This window comes from Staurois parvus, unplaced genomic scaffold (assembly GCF_062004578.1).
Source record: "Staurois parvus isolate SC_StPar_1 unplaced genomic scaffold, SC_StPar_1.0 ptg001119l, whole genome shotgun sequence".
NCBI classification, from domain to species: Eukaryota; Metazoa; Chordata; class Amphibia; order Anura; family Ranidae; genus Staurois; species Staurois parvus.
This window is the reverse complement of record NW_028318915.1, coordinates 747,345-769,473: the sequence shown is the minus strand read 5'-3', so window position 1 is coordinate 769,473 and position 22,129 is coordinate 747,345. Positions and strand designations below refer to the sequence as shown.

Below are 22,129 nucleotides of genomic sequence, written 5' to 3'. Positions count from 1 at the left end.
TTTCCCTTTCCTTTCCACAATTGCAAAAGGATTTATTTAAAATTTGGATACCCAGTTTTTGTAAGGGCCCCTTCACTTTCGATCTTTTTCGTCCATCATCCCTGGAGGCTTTGGGTCAGTTTACAAAAATGGACATTAGGGAACTGGCTGCAAAAACTAGGAAAAGGCAGCAGACTCTCCATGATGCCATAGTAAGACAGCAACTTGGGACCTGGTGTGAAGAACCAGTGCAGTTGATCACCACAGAACATCGCTAGATTACCTGGGGGTTTGAGTATGTTGTGGATCCCAGAGTCAAAAAAGGTAATGGTGTACTTGTATGAAGAAAAAAAAAATTCCGGTTGTGGGTGATGCGGGTTTGCTATTAATTAAAAGGAAACCTGTATGGAGAAAGTAGTAGACTTTAACTACTTATTGAGTCACTGACCTGGAGCAAGCATGCAGATATAGTACACTGCATTCAGAAAGTATTCACAGCGCTTAACTTTTGCCACATTTTGTTATAGCCTTATTCCAAAATGGATTAAATTCATTTTTTTTCTCAACATTCTACAAACAATACCCCATAATGACAACATGAAATAAGTTCGTTTTTGAAGTCTTTGCAATTTCTTAAAAATAAAAAAAAAAAAAAAAAAAACATGTACACAAGGGCTCATGTACACTGCAGCTGATAAACTGATGTTTAGGAGCTTTTCTGCGGTTTTTTTCAGCAGCCCCTGAACTCTCCCTAATGTTTTCCTATGTGTCCATGTACACAGTTTAGTCTTTTTTTTTTTTGAACGCAGCAAAATTGTGTTCAGGATTAGATTTTACCGGGGTTTCAAACGCCAAGCACTTGTAAAAGCGGTTAACTGCGTTTATAAGCATTTGCGTTTAGAAGCGTTTTTTGACTGGTTCATATCCAGGGCGCAATTCGCTAAGCAGTATCCTACCGCACCTGAGTATGCGGTAGAATACCGCATAGCATTTTTTTTTTTGTTTAAATTTGAATCCACTAAAAAAAGGCTACTAAAATACAGCATGATTTTATCAAGTCATGTGGAATTTTAGTAGTAAAAAGCATGCATCATGTTTCAGCTGTCAGCGGGATTCCCACTGACCGCTGAATGTAAAAGAAAGAATTGCTGGCAATTAAAAAATAATAAAAAAAAAAAAACAGCGTGGGGTCCCCCCTTCCCTCCATACCAAGCCGTTTGGGTCTGGTGTGGATTTTGAGGGGAAGCCTAATGCCAAAATTAAAAAAAAAAATGGTGTTGCGAGCCCCCCTCCCCCCAAAGCACCTTGTCCCCATGTTGATGGGGAGAAGGGCCTCTTTCCCACAACCCTGGGCTGTGGTTGTGGGGGTCTGTGGGCAGGGGGCTTATCGGAATCTGGAAGCCCCCTTTATCAAGGGGGCCCCCAGTTCCCACTCCCCCCTCCCCCCAACAACCCCCCCTCACCCCCATGTGAATGAGTATGGGGAACGTGGTACAGCTACCAATTCACAAAAAAAAGCTGTAGTTTGAAAAAATACAGGAGTCATTCTTTGACAAGTCCTTCAATAAAAGAATGTCCCTCGAAGTAGATCCAATGTCAATCATGATGTCCGCCTCTCCGGGGGGAAAAAAAAGGCTGCGCTACTGACCCTGGCTCCCAGTCGTCTGCTCAGAAGCTGGTTTGACAGTTCTTAAATATGTAAGGGGCGGGGCCATCACATATGTGACCACGCCCCGTGTGATGTCAGTGACCGGCATGCCCCGGTTGATGGCACACGGGGTGGGGTCAAACAGGTGATGTCACTGGGTGGCCCCACTCCTTACATATTTAAGAACTGTCAAATTAGCTTCTGAGAAGACAGCCGGGGGCCAGAGTCGGTAGCAGAGTTTTTTTTTTTTTTTTTTTTTTTTGTTCTTTTGAGCGGTGGATGTTGTGATTGATGTTGTGATTGATGTTGGATCTACTTCGGGGGAAAAAGCACCCCCCCATGTTGAGAGCATGTGGCCTGGTATGGTTCGGGGGGGGCGCTCCCTTACCCGCCCCGCGCTCCTCCCCCTTTCCTGACCTGCCGGGCTACATCCTCGGATAAGGGTCTAGTATGGATTTTGGAGGGGAATCCCACGAAATTTAAATTTTTTTTGTTTATTGCAGCAATTCTTTCTTTTACATTCAGCTGTCAGTGGGAATCCCGCTGACAGCTGAAACATTACCACATGCTTTTCACTACTAAAATACCACATGACTTGATAAAATAACTCATGCAGTATTTTAGTAGCCTTGTTTAAGTGAATTTTCTATTTTTCAGTGCATTCTGGACATTTGGGAGGGTCTCCTGAGGTTATCTTTTAAAAATGCTTCTAAACGCAAACGTGCATAAACGTGGTATGCAAACGTGGCTAAACTGACATTTTTTAACCTACTTTTCTGCTGAAAAACATCCCCACAGCATGATGCTGTCACCACCATGCTTCTCTGTAGGGATGGTATTGGCCAGGTGGTGAGTGGTGCCTGGTTTCCTCCAGACATGATGCTTCGCATTCAGGCGAAAGAGTTCAATGTTTGTTTCATCAGACCAGAGAGTTTTGTTTCTCATGGTCTAAGAGTCCCTCAAGTGCCTTTTGGAAAATTCCAGGCAGCCTTTTACTGAGGAGTGGCTTCCGTCTGGCCACTCTACCATACAGGCCTGATTGGTGGAGTGCTCCAGAGATGGTTGTTTTTTTGGAAGGTTCTTCTCTCTCCATAGAGAAATGCTGGAGCTCTTTCAGAGTGACCATCGGGTGCATGGTTACCACCCTTCTCCCTCGATCGCTCATTTTGGCCAGGCGGCTCGCTCTAGGAAGATTCCTGGTGGTTCCAGACTTCTTCCATTTACAGATGGAGGCCACTGTGCTCATTGGGACCTTTAATGCTGCAGAAATTTTTCTGTACCCATCCCCAGATCTGTGCCTTGATACAATCCTGTCTCGGAGGTCTACGGACAATTCCTTGGACTTCTTGGTTTGTGCTCTGACATGCACGGTTAACTGTGGGACCTTATATAGACAGGTTTATGCGTTCCCTAATCAATCAACTGAATTTCCCACACAGGTGGACTCCAGTCAAGTTGTGGAAACATCTCAAGGATGATCAGTGGCAACAGGATGCCCCAGAGCTTAAATTTGAGTGTCATGGCAAAGGCTGTGAAGACTTATGTACATGTGGTGTTTTAGTTTTTTTTATTTTTAATAAATTGCAAAGATTTCAAAACAAAGTTCTTTCAAGTTGTCATTATAGGATATTGTTTGCAGAATGTTAAGGGAAAAAAATTAATTTAATCCATTTTGGAATAAAGCTGTAACATAAAATGTGGCAAAAGTTAAGCACTGTGAATACTTTCTGGATGCACTGTAATAGGAAAGTCAGAACTCCTGATCTGCATAATTGTTGACTCTGTCAGGGAATCAGCATAGCAGCTAAGCAGATAACACTTCCAACATATTTCCCCAGTGCAGGTTTTCCATGAAAAGGAAAAACAGAAGGAGATACTTGTTACATATTTGCTTTAACTTAGGGGTATTTAATAAAGTTGAAAAAGGAAAGGAGCGAAGTGTCAAGTGCAGCATCCATTGAAACCAATCTGAATCCATCTTGTACTTGTTTAGGTTCACTAATTTTAATTGGTTGTTTCGGCATACTGGTCCATTATTAATGGAGTATGGTTACCAATATCTTGTCAGCGCAATGTTTACTCAACTCTGTGCATGCATTTTAGGAGTTATTCATAAAAGACTGCATGTTATCATAGACTGTTGTTCATAATAGACTGCAGTGTGCATCAGAGATCTGTCTGCATTGCAAATGTGTGCAAATGAATAGGCATGCTGGTGGTGAGGTGGTTAAAACATGGGGCATAGTAATGGTGCATCATTCATGTTCAGGTCATACTTGAAGGGTGGAAGTGGTGAAATAATCAGTTGTTGCTGCCTACCATTATATGTAAATCATTCATTAATAGTCCCTCAAAGCAGAGGAAAGGGAGGGCTCTTACATAGTTATATAGTTAGTCTGGCTGAAAAAAGACAAAAGTCGATCCAGTTCAACCATAGAAAAAATGTTATAATCCTATACCCGCAGTTGATCCAGAGGAAGGCAAAAAAAACTCAACAATGCATGATCCAATTTGCTCCTGCTGGGAAAAAAATTCCTTCCTGATCCCTTGAGTGGCAATTGGATATTCCCTGGATCAACTTTACCTATAAACCGCCAAAGCTAATGGCCACTACTCAGTCCTCTTACTCCTTGACCTCTCCGCGGCCTTCGACACAGTTGACCACACCCTCCTCCTCGATAAACTACACTCCCTCAGCATCAGAGACTCCGGTCTCTCCTGGCTCTCGTCCGATCTCTCCCAGCGCTCCTTCAGCATTACAGATAACGCTACCACCTCCCCCTCTCTCCCCCTCTCTGTTGGGGTCCCCCAAGGCTCTGTCCTCGGGCCCCTTCTCTTCTCCATCTACACCTCCTCCCTTGGCAAACTGATACACTCCCACAGCTTCAACTATCACCTCTACGCCGATGACACGCAAATTTACCTCTCCACCCCTCAACTCACCCCTTCAGTCTCCGTCCGTATCACCCACCTGCTGAACGACATATCAGACTGGATGTCGCTCTACTTCCTTAAACTGAACCTTTCAAAAACCGAGCTCCTAATTTTCCCCCCAGCCCGCGCCATCTTCCCCCCCCCCTCAGCGGCCAGACTCATCCACCTTACCAGCCGCTCCTCTTCTGCCACCCCCCTCTGTCATTCCCTCCACTGGCTTCCGATTGCCCAGCGCATCAAATTCAGACTACTAACACTGACATACAAAGCCATTCATAAGGCTGCCACAAACTACCTCACCGACCTGATACCCAAATACCACCCAACCCGTAATCTTCGCTCCTCAAAAGACCACCTACCTTCTAGCTCCCTTGTCTCCACCTCCCACGCCCAACTGCAGGACTTCTCCAGGACTTCCCCCATCCTCTGGAACTTACTACCCCAATCCATCAGACTGTCACCTACCCTCCTCACCTTTAGACGCACCCTGAAAACCCATCTCTTCAGGGAAGCCTACCCCACCCTCACCTAACTGCCGATCTCCTCCTACCACTCCATCCCCCACAGCCACTTCCTCCTGTACCAATATCCCCTCCCTCCTAGATTGTAAGCTCAAAAGAGCAGGGCCCTCGAACCCCTCGTGTATTGTTTTGTTACTGTACTGTCTCATGTACTGTCCCCCACTATAATTTACAGCGCTGAGCAAACCTTTTGGTGCTATATAAATACTGTATAATAATAATAATAATAAATGTTAGTAACCAGTTATATTCTCTGTATCTAAGAAAGAATCCAGGCCTTTTTTAAAGCAATCCACTGAGCTGGCCAGAACCAACTCTTGAGGGAGTCTATTCCACATTTTCACAACTCTCACTGTGAAGAAACCTTTCCGTGTTTGGAGATTAAATTTCTTTTCCTCCAGATGTAAAGAGTGCCCCCTTGTCCTCTGTGATGACCTCCAGGTGAATAACACCGAGTTCACTATATGAACCACTGATGTATTTATACATGTTGATCATTTCCCCCTCTTAATCTCCTCTTATCAAGAGACAATAAATTCAGTTCCTCTAATCTTTCCTGATAGCTGAGCTCCTCCATGCCTCTTATCAGTTTGGTTGCCCTTCTCTGTGCTATCTCAAGTTCCCCAATGTTCTTTTTGTGAATTGGTGCCCAAAACTGAACTGCATATTCCAGATGAGGTATTACTAATGATTTGTACCGGGGTAATATGATATCTCTCTGTGGAGTCTATACCTCTTTTAATACAAGAGAGGATTTTGCTCACTTTAGAAACCTCAGCTTGGCATTGCATGCCATTATTAAGCTTATGATCTACCAGAACCCCCGGATCCTTCTCCACCATTGATTCCCCCAGTTGTACTCCCCCTAGTATGTAGATCCTCTCTTAAATGTAAACCATAGTACAGTTTACATTTGTGATTGCTGTGATTGGCCAGCGTAGTGATCACAAGCCACTGACTGATTGTGTTCATTTTGCCTATGGTCTGCACTATCTAATGACAGCGTGATCATAGGCATTATGCATGCCCTGAGCACGTGGACACACTATAAGCATGGTGCCATTTTAACACGACTCTTTAGAACCCCACAGCTACCATTCTGCCTGTATAAAATGTACGACAGTAGTGAAGTAGTTGAAGGCAAGAGCCACTGTGGTTGCCTATTTGTAAAGATTGAGTCTACAATTGTTTTTCTTTTCTGCAGTTCTTATTTGCACTGCCAGTGGGCCACGTTGGAGGACCTGGAGAAAGACAAGAGGATTCAACAGAAAATTAAGCGTTTTCGGGCAAAGCAAGGCCAGAACAAGTTCCTCTCAGAGGTAAGCTGCACTTTGTTAGAATTCTGTAGTGCTTGTATGTGTCAGTGTCACTTTACATGGTTACAGATGGTGCTGTTCAGATTTCTTTGTGTCATATTCACGTCTACAAACAGGAAGTTGGTTGGCTTCCTGTTGTCAGGATGTATATTGCGGTCTCTCCACTCTGCTTAGTGATAAAGAATAGTGGGATGTCCTGATATACTGACGGACAGCTTTCTCTTCTAGGAAATCTGGTTAGATGTGTGAATGTCTTCAATGCGTGCCTTACGTTTGAGGAATAATTTAATGATTTTCCTAGAAAGTTTGCTGAAACAAAAATTTTTATGCTTCTGAGACAGTGAAGAAAATCAGAGCTGATGGTCAAGCTGGGGTCACATTCATTACTCAGAGCGGGTGGAGTGTGTGATACTCGATCTGTGTTATTACTGTTGGGGATTGTGATTATTATGGTTGGAATTATTGTTGCTGCTGAGGTTTTCATTATTTCCTTCCCTTCTCCCAAAAACTGAATATTCACGCCAAACCAGTGGTCATTTTTTTTATTGTAAAGTATAGGAATGTCTGTGGATGTATTAAATGTAACTTTAAAGTGAAAGTTTACCCTAGAATTACAAGAACATATAAAACATGCACTGTAATGTTTGACTTCTGTCTGTGCTCTGGTTTTCCAGCAATCAGCTGGGGAAACAGTTGGCCATTTTCCAGTAACACCATTCAGCTCATGGTGTCACTCAGCTCCCCCAGTATTAATATGGCGAAAGCCTGACTGCAAAAGGTTTCCTCTGTGCCCTAATGTTGTCAGGCCTTGATAGTGTTGGGGTGGCTATGAGACGCCATCGGTTGCACAATGTGATTGGTAAGCGACCATAAATTTCCATTGCTGAACAATTAGGATGTGAAAAAAGCTCAGACATAGTGCTATGCATTTATTAAGGTACATTTGCTACAGTATATGGCTGTTTATAGATAGATTTTAGGGTGAAATTACACTTAAGTGTACCTGTCGCCTACTGTACTCAAAATCAGTCATTTTATAAATTTGGGTAATGGTATTCACCAGGTATATGAATGGTCTGTCCTCCACCATCTGAAGTTTTACTTTACATACTGCAAAAAAAAAAATCCAAGAGGTGGAGTAAGACGACAAATTGAAGCTTGGCATTTTTTTTTATTATACTCATGCAGTGTGCAAGGATACCCATGGGGAACCCACATCAACACCACCTACTACAAACTGTACACTGAGGTTTTCCACTTTTTAAATGCCACTTTGGAGTTGATCCCTTGAAGCAATGTATCCTGATTTATTCATGTGATTCTTTCAGAAACGTTTTGCTTATAATACTGTAAGACCCTTTTCTCCATATATTACATTCAGGAAATGTGAAGTTTATGGAGGGTATTCAGACGTATCCTTGAAATGCAGTTTATCTCAGATGTGAATGCATTGTGAATTCTGCTAGAAAACTTTTCTGATGATTGGCTGCGTCTTGTTCCAGCCGTTAAGCCATCGAAGGGTTTACCCCGATCTGTGTGAGCTGGACCCATTCATGCATATTCCATTCTGTATCACTCGGAGAGCTAATTATGCTAAGGATTGTGTCTGTCCTTCCCAGATTTGGACAATTGCCCACATGGGACTAACCTTCTGATCACCAATTTAATTTCACTTAGATCCGTATGCTGAGCCGGAGCAAGGGTCAGACTGATGAAAGTCCTTACGGATTCCATCTTGGTCTTCCCCTGTCGTTCAGTAAAATCCAGGACTTAAAATATATATTCAGTGGAGAAGGAAAACCATAATCAAAACTGTAATTGGCATTGGCATTTTCTGCTACAGTAAAGCTTGCGTTATAAATAATGTTGAAGGGATCAATGCATGTAAGGCTGTCCAATCTAAATCAAACCGGCCATATGTCAAGCATTTTGTTAGTCTTTGTCATATGTTGATTACTATCTATCAATATATTTTTTTTAACTTATTCAGTGAAATAGTCTGTCAATACAGCTTCTGAACATACTAGTTGTCTGGCTGTCATACAGCGAAGACTTTCTGTGAGTTTGTATGAAGTTAGCGTTTCAGAAAATATTGAAGTGCATGATTCAACATGACAGCCCAGCAACTAGCATTTTCAGAAGTTCAGCTGTAGCAGCTCCTGCATTTCTCATAAGTTTATTAGAAGCAGCAATTGTGCAGATCTGACTGTCTGGTTTAAAAATATGTACTTATCGACCAGTGTCAGAAGGAAAAAGAAACAAAGCCATTTAATCCAATTTGACACTTACTTCCTGTAGGATTAAAAAATGTAGTGGCGTGTGTTTTCATCTGGCAGCCAAGTGGTTAAATGACACCAGCACTTAAATTTAAACCGCTCTTTCGCAAGCTGTAGATTTCGAGAAACCGTGTGAGCTATAAGCCTTTTCGATTGCTCATTAGTGAATTGTAATTTCACACTTCATTTAAAATATTCTTCAACTTTCTCCTGCTGTAAAAGGGTTTCACACAGTAATTAAGAGGCCCAGTTAACAAAGTCTGAGGAGTCTCTTACCCTCACGGGGAGCAATCCTGCTGAATTGTAGGTTTTCAATTAGCATGTTAGAGGTTGTCGAGTCGGGTTTCTGTATTTCTGTGACCTGAACTGCAATAATACATCTTTGGTGTAGAAATGTTTCCCTTAGGGGCGCAGTAAATAAGATGCTGATTTTCCTGTTTGTCAACAGATTGAAGATGATCTATTTAATCCTGACTATGTGGAAATTGATCGGATACTAGATGTCTCCACCGGCACAGACGAGAATGGAGAGGTAAAGGCATTTTATTTTCCTTTTTATTTCAGGATCCTACAAAATTGTAATTAGTTCCTGGTGTGGTTCAGCCTTTTTGTGCAAGGTGCAATTTTGTCATTTCCATGAAAATTTTGGCAGTTATTGAATGCAGACGTATTGCTTAGCAGCTCAAGATTAACCTCTTCTTGACCAGGGCCTCTTTTGCTACACCAAGAAATTGATGTGGTACAAAAAAGGTGTTTGTCAACAAGCTTGATAGTCTGGTGTCACTGAGTGATTAAAAATGTCATGTATTTTAGGTGTGAACAGGCTGGTAATTAGAACATATGAGGTGCAAAATTCATCTACACAATACTAATAATTATGTAATTTATAGAAGCAGACGTGCAATGAATCCTGGGACACTGAGCTTTAAAAAGTGTCAAGAATACAGTAAACAGTGACATTGCTTATCAAAATGATGATTTGATGACTGATTTTTGGTGATTCTAATGGTTTATCAAGATCTAACTGTTGGGGTTGATTTACTAACACCGGAGAGTGCAAAATCTGGTGCAGCTGTGCATAGTAACCGATCAGCTTCTAACTTTAGCTGGTTTAATCAAGCTTTGGCAAAAAAAAACTGGAAGCTGATTGGTTTCTATGCAGAGCTGCACCAGATTTTGCACTCTCCAGTTTTAGTAAATCAACCCATTGCCTGAAAAACTAAACCAAAATAGAAAATAAAGGTAGCCACCATAGCAAACCATGGAGGTTTTGCGCTATTATTTGCCATAGTATGGACCAGTCAGTCTGTCAGAATCTAGCTTTCAATTTTAGCCATACTACCTGAGGTGATTGTAGCCGTATTAGTGCACTTGCGACAGAAACAATTCAGTACTGTCCGTGATACTTTTTTTATTTGCACTAACATACAATTTTGAGGACAAGCTTTCGGGGAGTGTCCCCTTCTTCAAGGTCCAAGAAGTACTGTTACAAAGTTTTAGCAGAATGTTAGAAGATATGTGGGGATTGAGGAAAAAAAAAAAGGCAGAAAGAAACACAAGCAATACAAGAGATAACGGCCTTAATTTGGACATGGGATAATTTGGACTCACTCATTATCCAACATATTTATGCATATTTTTGCTTTGCTGTTCTTATCTCTAGGTTAACCTTAGGCTTGTGTTTCTTTCTGCCTTTTTTTTTTTTTTTTTCTCAATCCCCACATATCTTCTAACATTCTGCTAAAACTTTGTAACAGTACTACTTGGACCTGAAGAAGGGGACACTCCCCGAAAGCTTGTCCTCAAAATTGTATTTTAGTGCAAATAAAAAAAGTATCACGGACAGTACTGAATTGTTTCAGCCATACTACCAAACTCAGCTCATGGTTGACTGCTTTTGTCAAAGGTCAGCGTTTTGATGTCAGTTGGCCTCCTTCTTTTTTTCTATTATATTTTTTTTTTTTAAGGACAAAAATGTTGTTACAGTATTTGCCCTTAGCAACCCATAATAAGGGTTCACTTTCCTGTATTGTCCTTGAGAGATACCTGACTGGCTGCTATGGGTATTACAAGATAATTTATTGCTTTAGATAATGTCTTTGGAAGAGAGCGCTGTTGTAATTGGGGATATAACTGCAGTAGAATCCAGTGGCCCTAGTTAGAAATACTCACTAGCTGCATGTGCTAAAGGGGGCTGAATGTGTCTTGTTTGTGCCATTTGGCTAAATATGTCAAACTTCACTTAAATGACCCTTCCCTGATGTGTCCGAAAAAGTCTGATCAGATTTATTTGCTGGTAGGGAATATTTTAGGATGTCTGAAGCTGAGGCTCCCAGTTGGACTCAGTTGTCAGCCTTCCGGAAGTGGTATCCGATTTGAGGCAGGACATGTTCCTGCAGGATTGAATGCAATGGTGTGCCTGTGCCGGAGTTATCAATACTTCTGCTATTGGAAAACAGAAGCTTTCAGTACTAAAGAACTCTCAGGTGTTACAGGTAGATGTGACTGACTCTGTACATTTTTGTTTATTTTTGTGCTGATTTATAAACAAATAATCTACTGGAAAACACTGAGGCTCTGTTCATACTGCCGCAACTTGGGATCTGACTTGAGACCCCAAGTCTAATGACATGTGTAATCCTGTATTAGTCAATGAGAGCTGTCTTAATTGGCACTGCTGATGTTGCTCTGATTTAAGAAAAAGTTGTACTACTTCAAGGTGACTTCTATCCAACCATGCCCATAGACTTTAATGGAAGTCGCCTCCTCATTTATTTTGATGTGATTTGGATCCGACATTACAGGAAGATTGCCTGTAGCTGATGTTCTCATTGGCTGCAGGTAAAGTTGCATGGCATGAAAGTTGCTATCAAGTCACATCAAAGTAGTACTCAAGTTGTGTAAAGTTGCCAGGAAGTTGCCTGGCAAAGTCTCACCGTAAGTAATGCGACTTTCAGTTCGCAGACCTGAACAAAGTTCATTTTCCAGCATGGTGGCAAAGCTTTTCTACATGCACTAGTTATCAAAAGACATGACCAATGTCAGTGATCAAAGTGGCACAGAATGAAAGTGTTGTGACATTTCTTTAAATTTTGCCTTATCACGTAATATCAAAAATGATTCCTTTTTTCCTCTCATATTTGAGCATCATTACAGGTTTTTGCAGTGTCATTTGTTTAGATCAACATTAATTTTATTACAAGGCCAAGCTTGGTGACCTTGTGAGAAGGGTGTGCATAGATGTCAGATGAATAATCAAGCAGATCAGGAGTAGAGTTGGCTGCTATTGGGTGTACATAATATTCCTTGTGAAACCTTTTCTTGAATGGGAAGACTTGGAAAGATGCTGTTATTCTATGTTAAAACATGTACTGATAAATGTGTGTGTTGGGTTAACTGAGCTAGTTATTTTTTGGGGGACCAAGTCTACTATTAGACTGTCATTTAGCTGCCTGCACTGACCTCCACCTTCTGCACTTCTCTTCTGACCAGCAAACACAGAGACTCTTTCCATACTCTTTCCTCTTTTTTTCGCCACCTCCTCCCTGACTGTTTTGACTACATCTCTCACCAGAAACTCATGGCCAGCCAACATCACTGATCTGTGTCAGTTATCTTCCTTCTCTGTCATTTGCTTTTAAAATCTAACTGAAGACAAAGTTTTTATTCCTTTTACTTGTAGATAGTGGATAGGGAGTAGAACACATGTCATTCTCCTTCTTTGTCCTTCTAGACTATTCTCAACAAAAGTGAAAGATAAAAAAATGTATGAAAATGTGTACAAAAAAACTAAACGTTCTTTCGATCTAACATGTGATGACACAATCGTATCATAATTTTCCTGCATATTTCAAAATTTTTCCAGATAATTTTCAATATTAAAGATTGTTTTTTCCGATTAGATTATTACTACATTTGTGTTTTGGTGGGGGTTTTTTTGTTTTTTTTTTGATCTACATATGATTAAAAAATCGATGAGGCTGAAAATTTCCAACATGTTTGTACTTTAGAGGAATGTCCTCTCACTTCTTGTTGAGGCTGTGGGACAGGAAGTGAAAGCAAATCTCCCCAATGGGACACAAATGGCAAAAAAACTGGCAGGGGTTATATCCTCCCTTACTCTGTGCAAAATTTCAAAGTTTTGCCTTCAGTATTACTTTAAGTATCCCAGTCCCTCCTGTGCCTGTTATGGACACACATTTCATAGGTTTTTCTTCTCTGGTTCTTGGTACTTGGTGGCAGTGTATGCATTTTCAGAGCCATCTGGAGTTGCATGTTAAATAGTGTAGTTATGGGGCTGCAGTATGAATGAATAAAATAAATATGCCAGTCAATAATTTTTATCTAATCTTTATTGGAGGGCTGTATATAAATCCAGCAAGCCTGGCTTTTCTCTACCCTTTCACTTTGTACATTTGTCCCAATGCTTCAGAAGGCATTGAGTTGTCAGTTATAATTTTTTGACACTGTGCTTGTGCAGCCCGTGACACATTACTTGGTGAAGTGGTGCTCCCTCCCCTATGAAGACAGTACATGGGAGCTGAAGCAGGACTTGGATCCAGCAAAGATTGAAGAATTTGAGAAACTCCAGAGCAGAGAGCCAGAAACAGAACGCGTGGTAAGAATTGGCACAGCCAAGCAGTGTTTTTATTTGAAAATAGCTCAGTTATATGTTCTTTCGGAAAACCACTAATGGGATTTACTGCATTTGAAACAGGAGCGACCTCCTGCTGACGAGTGGAAGAAATCGGAGAGTTCCAGGGAGTATAAAAACAATAACAGTCTCAGGGAATACCAGTTGGAAGGAGTGAATTGGCTGCTGTTCAATTGGTACAACACGTAAGTATTTTTTTCCTACTCTCCTAGCAGTAGCCTTAGTAAACTTTAATGGCTTTGTTTCATGGCAGAGTTTAACCTTGCACATTTTATTGGCATCTTAGGATTGAGGTTTATACCCTATAAAAATGTGGAAAAACCTTTTTGACTGTGCGGCATCCTGTAGATTTTAATTGAATCTAAAAAGCATTTAGTAGACATGGCAAGTGTCTGATGCAGGCATTCATTGACCAACTCTAGTTTAGTTAGAATCAAGATATCTTTTGAAAACCACACAGCAGCAACCAGGGTACCAACAATTTACACCTTTTTTTTTTTTTTTTTTTTTCTTTTTTAATTTAATGTTTTTGCATAGAGCAGCTAATGCAGTATCCATAAACAAACACCCTTTTAAACTAGGTTCTTCTGACTACCTTTGTCACTATTGCGTTCTGTTTGACAGCAAGGTTTACACAGAGCATCGACTGCAGTACAAAAGTAGTCAGTCTTTTTGTTAAAACTGAAGTTTAATCTGCTTTTTAAATTGCCCTCTTTGGTTTTGCGCATGCCCCCTCATCAATATGCTAATTAAATGTTTACATAAAACCTTTGTGCCTTGATTACATATGTTATGTTGAACCCATTGATGTCATTACTGGGTCTTTGCTTATTTATGCAGTGCAGGCAAATCATGACTGGTACCCTGCCTAAAGCTGGCCATACATGGATCGAAATTGGGCTGGTTCAGCAGGGACATCTGTAATTTCGATCCATGTATAGCTACTGTGATTGAACAGAAGTGAATCTACCAATGGATTTCTGTTCAGCCGCCCTGTTGGATTTTAGACACGTGAGCAACTCTGCATGCTGTAGACTGCAGCAATGATCTGTGTATTCTGATAACGAGGAACTCTCCCTGCTGTCAGAATACAAAGTCATATTGGAGAGGATTCCCCCATCCCCCTTGAATGTGTGGATAGGGGATTTGGGTCAGTTTTTTACTTTTAATTTTTTTTCCAGCACACTGGTTGAATGAAACACTGACTCATCTATGGCTAGTCTTTAGTACTCCTCCCAAGAGCGCTCAGCCCTGATGCAAGCAGTGTGCTGGCCCTTGAGGAGGGTTACGTAAATATCAAAATGCATTTATGGGTGGGTGTTTTAGACTGTCTGCATTTGCATGCAAGCCACCCTACGTTAATGCTCATTGGAGTGCTGAGCCTTAACAATTGAAGGAACTGAAATTAAAGAAGTGGGCCAGAGAAAGGGTGAGGAAGAAAGAGCTAAATGATGCTGGACATCTTCCATCCTGGAAATGAGGCAGGCTCTTGCTGCAGCTTCTAATTCTCACTGCAAGAAGCTCAGTTTTTCAGTGAAATCAGAGTAAGCGATTTTAGTACAAGAGGAGAACCTGTAGCCATGTAGGGTTGATGTGACAAGGAGGAACCACACACCAGCACTAGAGCCACATTTTGCACATGCATCTATTCATTGTTTATTATCATATTAAGGGGGTGTGTTCATTTTAAATTCTAGTAGTTAATGCTTTTTCAAAACCCTGTAGTGGGGCTATGCATGTTCTATTGCCATTTTTAGATGCAAGTGACGCTTAGCGGAACTCTTCTTTAACCGTTTTGGGGAATGACAGTTTGCATTCTACACTTCCACATGGCTCTGTGAGACAGCTGGGCTCCTGTTCTCGTTAGGAATCCCCGGCCTGTAAACATGTGATGGGAATGTTCTGCTTGGCACAGAAAGTCTGAATCATAGCAGCACTACATCATAGCTGGATTTACATTCACACGTTACATGTTCACTCCACAGCTGCTAGAAGATGATGCATACTTTCCAGGCTAAAAGCTGAAGGGAAAGTTTACTTTCTAACACCATGCGATTATTAAATGACACACAAGATACATGCTGTGCAAGTGGTTCCTGGAAGTGGGCGGCTTATTTATTTGAAATGTTCCTCTGTATTGCGCAGTGACTGAGCATCATGGGATGTGTAGTTAAATACCATCGGCTCGTGAACCGTTTGTCACAGAGACATTGGTCATCCTTTTATATGTGTTGTTTTTTTTTTTTTTTGCACTATATACTGCACTGTAAATGATTGTTTTAAGTAGCATAACAAATGCTGTATAGTTTTTCTAAAGGAAAGAGGATTGTACTGCATATCACTATATTGCAAATATATTTTTGGTGTATGGTGGTGCACCCTTCGTTACTGTTTGTATGAATGGTATACAGCATCATTGGTTCAAAATAAGAGCTTATGCACAGTCAGTTTAAACAGATTACTGTTGCTAGACTTAACTAATTTATTACCTTTTTTTGTGTATTTAGACGAAACTGCATCTTAGCAGATGAAATGGGTTTGGGCAAAACAATCCAATCAATTACCTTCCTGTATGAGATCTTTTTGAAGGGCATTCATGGTCCATTCTTGGTTATTGCTCCACTGTCAACGATCCCTAACTGGGAGAGAGAATTCCGCACATGGACAGAACTGAATGTTGTAGTTTATCACGGGAGTCAAGCAAGCAGGAAAACCATACAGCTCTATGAAATGTACTTTAAAGATTCACAGGTAGGTTGGATGTCACCCAAATCCTTTAAAACAAAAAATAAACTTTTAAACAATTTTGACTTAGCTGATTGTTTTAAAGTGAGCATATCAGCAATATTTTTGTGACTCACAGTGCTCTTCTTTATTTTACTATTTATATTTAATTTACACAAGTGTTAATTGTTTACTTGGTTATCTGTATATTAAATATTATTTGTATACTAGATGATATCGGTATATTAGTTTGATCAGTGTCCTTATTAAATCGTTTAATTAATGGAGAGAGAGAGAGACTATTGCGTTCATATCTAAACCAAGAGCAAAATTGTAATCTAATGGCAGCTTACCATTATAAGTTGTGGCTTATTTTTTCTTCAGACTTTTGTTTTTGCATCTGGTGATCTTTGCAATAATATGTATCCTGTCTTGGGGTGACTATGCTCATTCACTGTACTATATCTGTGGTGAAGCAGTGTTATCATCCCAAGTCGTAACTACAGAACACCCCCACCTTACTCATCTCCATAACTTGAGGGAGGTGTTCTTTCATTCAGTGTCACAGTGTTAACCTGAGCGGGGATGATACGACTGAGATTTCAGTGCAGCAGAGGCAGCGTTGTCAGTGAACAGATACAACAAAATGCTTTCAAAGGTATATTCAATAGACCAAAAAGGAGCAAATAACAGACGTTCATTGTTGGGGTTTGTATACACTTATATGTTGAGTGCATATGCATGTTCCCATGTATGCATGTATTTAAAGGAGAAGTCGGTCCAAAGCTCTTTTGGTCATACTTCTCCTGTAGTTCTGTGCTCCTGTGACCCAGATTCAGCCGACAGCGGGCCAAAACCCACCAACAGGTGACATCACAGAGCCGGTCCAGGCTGTGCAGGGATCCTGACAATAATGTTGGGATCCACCCAGATGCCTGAGCCAGCAGCTGGCTCTGCCTCTCAGTGCACTAAGAGCCTGAGCCAGCAGCTCCCACCCCCTCCACAGTCTGGTGCTCCAGTGAGCGTTGGAGGGGCAGAACACAGAGTGGAGACTGACACAGTTCTGTGTTCATAGCAGACCTGAGCGATCAGCGGTCTCCGCTCTCAGTGTAGAGCCAGCGGGGGATCGATGCTGCAGCCATCTAGGTGAGCATGTACTGTATGTTTGCATCCCATACGTTTTTTAAGTTACAGTAAATTTAAACCTTTTAATATTTTTTGTTTAGATTAAACTTTACTTATTTACACCAAAAAATGAAATCTTTGGGGTTCCCCTTATGCTATAAGTTCATGCATGTAGTGGCCCATCTCTGCTAAGAAAATGGTTGCATTCATTTTCAGTACCTCATTTGGGCTCTTGATATTTTCTCACCCCAATGTTTACGGTCTTTGTATTTGCATAAAGCCTTGAAATGTTACTCTTAAGGTGCTTTAGATAAAAGCTTATCCTTATTCTCTTACTTGGGGTGCTGACATTCTGTGCTTTGTATCAAAACATCCCCCCTTAACCTAATGGCCCTGTGACTTTCACCAAGGCACAAGTAAAGTAATGTGGCAAAGTCTAACATATCTTGGTTTTCACTGGTTTCCTGTGCTGACTAAACAGTAGTTGTATGTTGTTGCCTTTGGAATCCAGGGTGTAATAAGAAGATACGTGCCTGTAATGGGTGAGTGTAGTAAATGAATGCCTTAGTCTGATATATTTTTAGGACAGCTGCTTCCTAGAGGATGTATTTTCCGTATTTTTAGCGTGTCATTTTAGCTTCTGTTCACAGCCTATGGTTTTCCCAGTTTTCTATCTGTGGATAACTTGGCAGTGTGACACTTCCTCCTGTTATTAAATATAGATAAAACAAAATGACCAGGCGTATTGTGAATTATACCTTTTTAGTGGCTTAAAAAAATCTAATGCAAGCTTTCCAAGTACAAAGGCCTTTGTCAAGCATATGAACAGATGAAAGCTGAGATGAAGTACAGAATATGTACACATTCTGAACTCACACATTGTATACTGATAAAATGTAAACATAGACATATGGTCCTCCCACCTTCCTCGTGTGCTAACTGATCTTTTTTTTTTTTTTTCCCCTATTTTAAGGGTAAAGCAATAAAGGGTGCCTACCGGTTCCATGCCATCATTACAACATTTGAAATGATTCTGACAGACTGCCCTGAGCTCAGAAACATCCACTGGCGATGTGTGATTATTGACGAGGCTCACCGGCTAAAAAACAGAAACTGTAAGCTCTTGGAAGGGCTAAAGATGATGGATTTGGTGAGTTTTGTCCCTTCTTGTGTTCTTTAGTAACACCGTACATGAGGCAAAACAGAAACACATACTAACTGGTTATCTTCTTTTATTTCAATTCCCCTAAATTGCAGAAAGCTGAATTGTGATTGGTTGTTGAAGAAAGTAAGCTAGACAAGGGGTTAAAATTTCGAGTCCAGACCTACTAGCTGGTCACAAAACTTACTCTCCACCAGTTGCCCCACCCAACCTTGCCCGGGTCTGCCCCCACCCCCGGCCCACCCCAAACCACGCCCCATTAAAGTTTATGAAATTACATTTTTCTTTAGAATAAATAGTCCAAAATATAAAACTGTATAAAGTAATGTATAGCCCTGCTACCCTGTACTCCATTATAGTGATGACATGTATGCAGTAATGTGTATCCCAGCTCCCCTGTACTCGATTATAGTGATATGACATGTACACAGTAATGTATATCCCACCTCCCCTGTACTCCATTATAGTCATATGACATGTATACAGTAATGTATATCCCAGCTCCCCTGTACTCCATTATAGTTATATGACATGTATACAGTAATGTATATCCCAGCTCCCCTGTACTCCATTATAGTGATATGACATGTATAAAGTAATGATTACTGTATACATGTCATATCACTATAATGGAGTACAGGGGAGCTGGGATATACATTACTGTATACATGTCATATGACTATAATGGAGTACAGGGGAGGTGGGATATACATTACTGTATACATGTCATATCACTATAATGGAGTACAAGGGAGCTGGGATACACATTACTGATTAATGTATATCCCAGCTCCCCAGTACCCCATTATAGTGATAGGACATGTATACAGTACTTACTGTCCCCCCGAGTCCCCCGCTGCGGTGGAGAGGGTGTCTCCTCTCAGCGTAGGAGAGTGGACCTTTCCTGCACCTGTCCCCTCGGCGGTGGTGCCGCAGAAACCGGAAGTTGTAAACTGGAACTCGGCTTCACAATGAGGCTTGGAGCGCAGGTGCAGTTGCTCCATGCTTCTGTGCTCGCAGCCGCTCGCCACAGAGGAATTTCTGCTCGCATTTGGCGAGCGGCTTTTTCAAGCCCTAGGCTAGACTAGCAGTTTCCACAAGGGAGCAGTATAGAACAGAGTCTTGATAAGATTAGGCTTTAGCTTGGTGCACGCCTACAGGGAATGCACTTGGTGTACACATGCTAGCACTGCTTCAAATTTGAAGTTGGGCACCCCACTCATGCCATAATGCACCGTGGGAGCCTCAACAACTTTTTGAGTTGTTTCCCTTTTTTCTTTCCCTTTTTTTTTTTTTTTTTTTTTTTTTTTTTGGTGTGGGGCGGTTGCATTGTCTGTTAGAGATTATACTATTTGAAGTGAGATGATCTATGTATGCTGCAATTTCTGAGACAAAACTTCCATCAACAGACTGTGGAATACCAGATTCTTTTTTTATGTCTGCTAAAAGGCAGCATGTCCCTTTTTTTTTCTTTTCTTTGACAGATTTCCTATAACCTGTTGGTACAGAACGAATTCATTCAATTTGCTCAAAAATGAATAATTTTGAGTTTCTGAAATTTTTTGCTATGCAGCAAGGACTGTTATTTGTATTCATGGGAACACCTCTGTACATGGCTTTCTGCTGCATCCGTCATTTAGACAAGATCATCTTGTGAGTGGGGACAGGAGGTGCCACGTGTGACTGCTGAATCAGCACAGCCAGACTCTGAGGCTAAAGTTGGAACCAGCATCTGTTGTACAAGAATTTGAAATGAGAAGGGAAATGCTTTTCCATACCCTGTACTTGTGGGTTTGGATTGGCTGCTGTGCTGCTGGCTAATAGGAAAGGCGTCTGCACAACCTGTGGCTGTCCAGCTGCTGAATTGCGCCTCCTTTCTGCAGGCAGCTATATCTAAACCAGGAATGTAAAAGTTGTAGGGTGACTGGTACTGGGATGTATCTTTTAACTTGCTTTAACTTGTTTATATGTACGGGAGATGCATTATTGGGCCCAAACAGGTAAATAAGACTAGAAAAACAGAGTACTGTCTTTTGAGTTTTCTCACTGATATACACTTAGTAAAATACAAGAGAATAATCTCATTATCAAATTGTCTAAAAGTTGTTGAATTACAATACATCAATTGTAATAACATTGCAATATTACATAATAAAGGGGTCACTTTAAATTTGTCTTTAAACCGTTTTATAGTGGACTGAACTTGCAAATCTGCTACACTAAGGCTCCTTTCACCCTTGTGGAGTCTACCTGCCCCCCTTTTCAGAGAACGGTGAGCGGTGGCCAGGGGCGGACAGACAACTCATGGGACCTCCGGGTAATAGGGGGTCATGGGGCCCCTGTGTCCTTGCCCAAACTAAAAAACGCCTATGAAAAAGGTACCAGGGGCACCTCATGGGGCCCCCTACTGACATGCCCGAATTTCCGGGTTTTTTTTTTTTTTTCTGTAATTACCGAACAGCAAATTTGCATTGTGGGATCGTGCTGCAACGGATAGCCAAACATTTGGATCATAGCCCCATTTATCTACATGGGAGAGTTAACAGTGCCACACTCAGCATATAGCATTAAAGTTGCTGCTCTGTGATGCAGAACATTTTAACTACAGCAGTGTATACCCATCCAAGTGGCACTATGTCTGCTTGTAGGTGGGTGGTCTAGGGGCAGTAAATATACAGATCAACCTCCTGCTTTTACCCCATCTCCTGGCTGTCCATGTGAAAATAGCCTTAGGTCTATAATTTTGCTACTCTAGAACACAATGTGACTTCAGAGCTGCTGTAAAAAAAAAAAGGTTCATCCCATTTTTACATTATTAATTTTAGTATTCTGATGTACAGTTTCTTATCTGCATGATTTAAATTACTACCCTGGTCATTGCAAAAATTGAGAATTGTTCCATAGATATACAAAACTACAGTATTCAAAATTGTGTCATTTTAGCATGAGCATTCTATTTAAAGTGGTTGAGAACCTCAGACATGAAATAGGAACGGAACACAACCTTTTGTAGTGTGTACGTGTGTCTATCCCAGGCACTGAGTGTCATTTCTGTCTGTATTTCTGACAGGTTTTCCAGACACCAAGTGTTAAAAGGGTTACAGGGAGGGAGCTCCAGTACACAGCATGTGATTTCTATCCCTAAAGTGTTACTAAACCCACAATAGTAAAATCCGTCTGTATATATAAAGCATGCTTGTTATACTCACTGTGGTATCTAAGGGGTTGATCCTCTGCGATGTGTAAAAAGGCTGTTTGATCCTGTCTTCTTTGATCCTCCCCTTCTTCCACTTCTTCCTAATCCATCTGCCATAGTTGGAGCAGCAGTGGCAAGTCTGCACATGCTGTGTTTTGGTGTGTGTGTATATATATTTTTTTGAGGGTGCATGAGATTGGCACAGGGCTAATCAGTGCTGTGTCAGTGGTTATGCAACCTCATAGGACAGTCAGAGGAGAGTGAAAACTCCTCCTACAACATTAACCAGTGCTCTGCTGGACACTGAAGTCACAAACTGCTAAAACTTCTGGTGAGAAAAGGTAATTAGTAGCTTATATTTACTAAAATATTTGCATTTCCATGTTTTGTATGGTAAAAGACCGGATATAGTGAGTGCAAGGTCCTGGGTTTAGTAACACTGTAAGTTGTGCATGGTCCTGTGGTCTGCGTGTAGGGGTGTGTGTCCCTTTTCTTCCAGTGAGCTTTCCTCTCTGTGTATAACTTGAGATCCCAGCCCACTGCTGCTGAAGCTGAGAAAAAATACTTTGATCTGTGTGTTTTTAAAATGATCTA

At 41.1% G+C, this 22,129-nt stretch overlaps 1 protein-coding gene across 1 annotated transcript in view; it reads left to right on the top strand.

Moving 5' to 3' along the window:
- The window catches only part of LOC149440067 (ATP-dependent chromatin remodeler CHD7-like), a 156,812-nt gene that overhangs the window by 85,167 nt on the left and 49,516 nt on the right, over nucleotides 1–22,129 (top strand). The window contains exons 8-13 of the mRNA XM_089658980.1: nucleotides 6,287–6,401; nucleotides 9,123–9,206; nucleotides 13,155–13,292; nucleotides 13,392–13,513; nucleotides 15,836–16,079; nucleotides 18,151–18,327. Coding sequence (XP_089515106.1) covers nucleotides 6,287–6,401; nucleotides 9,123–9,206; nucleotides 13,155–13,292; nucleotides 13,392–13,513; nucleotides 15,836–16,079; nucleotides 18,151–18,327 — 880 coding nt within the window. The remainder of the gene's footprint in view (nucleotides 1–6,286; nucleotides 6,402–9,122; nucleotides 9,207–13,154; nucleotides 13,293–13,391; nucleotides 13,514–15,835; nucleotides 16,080–18,150; nucleotides 18,328–22,129) is intronic.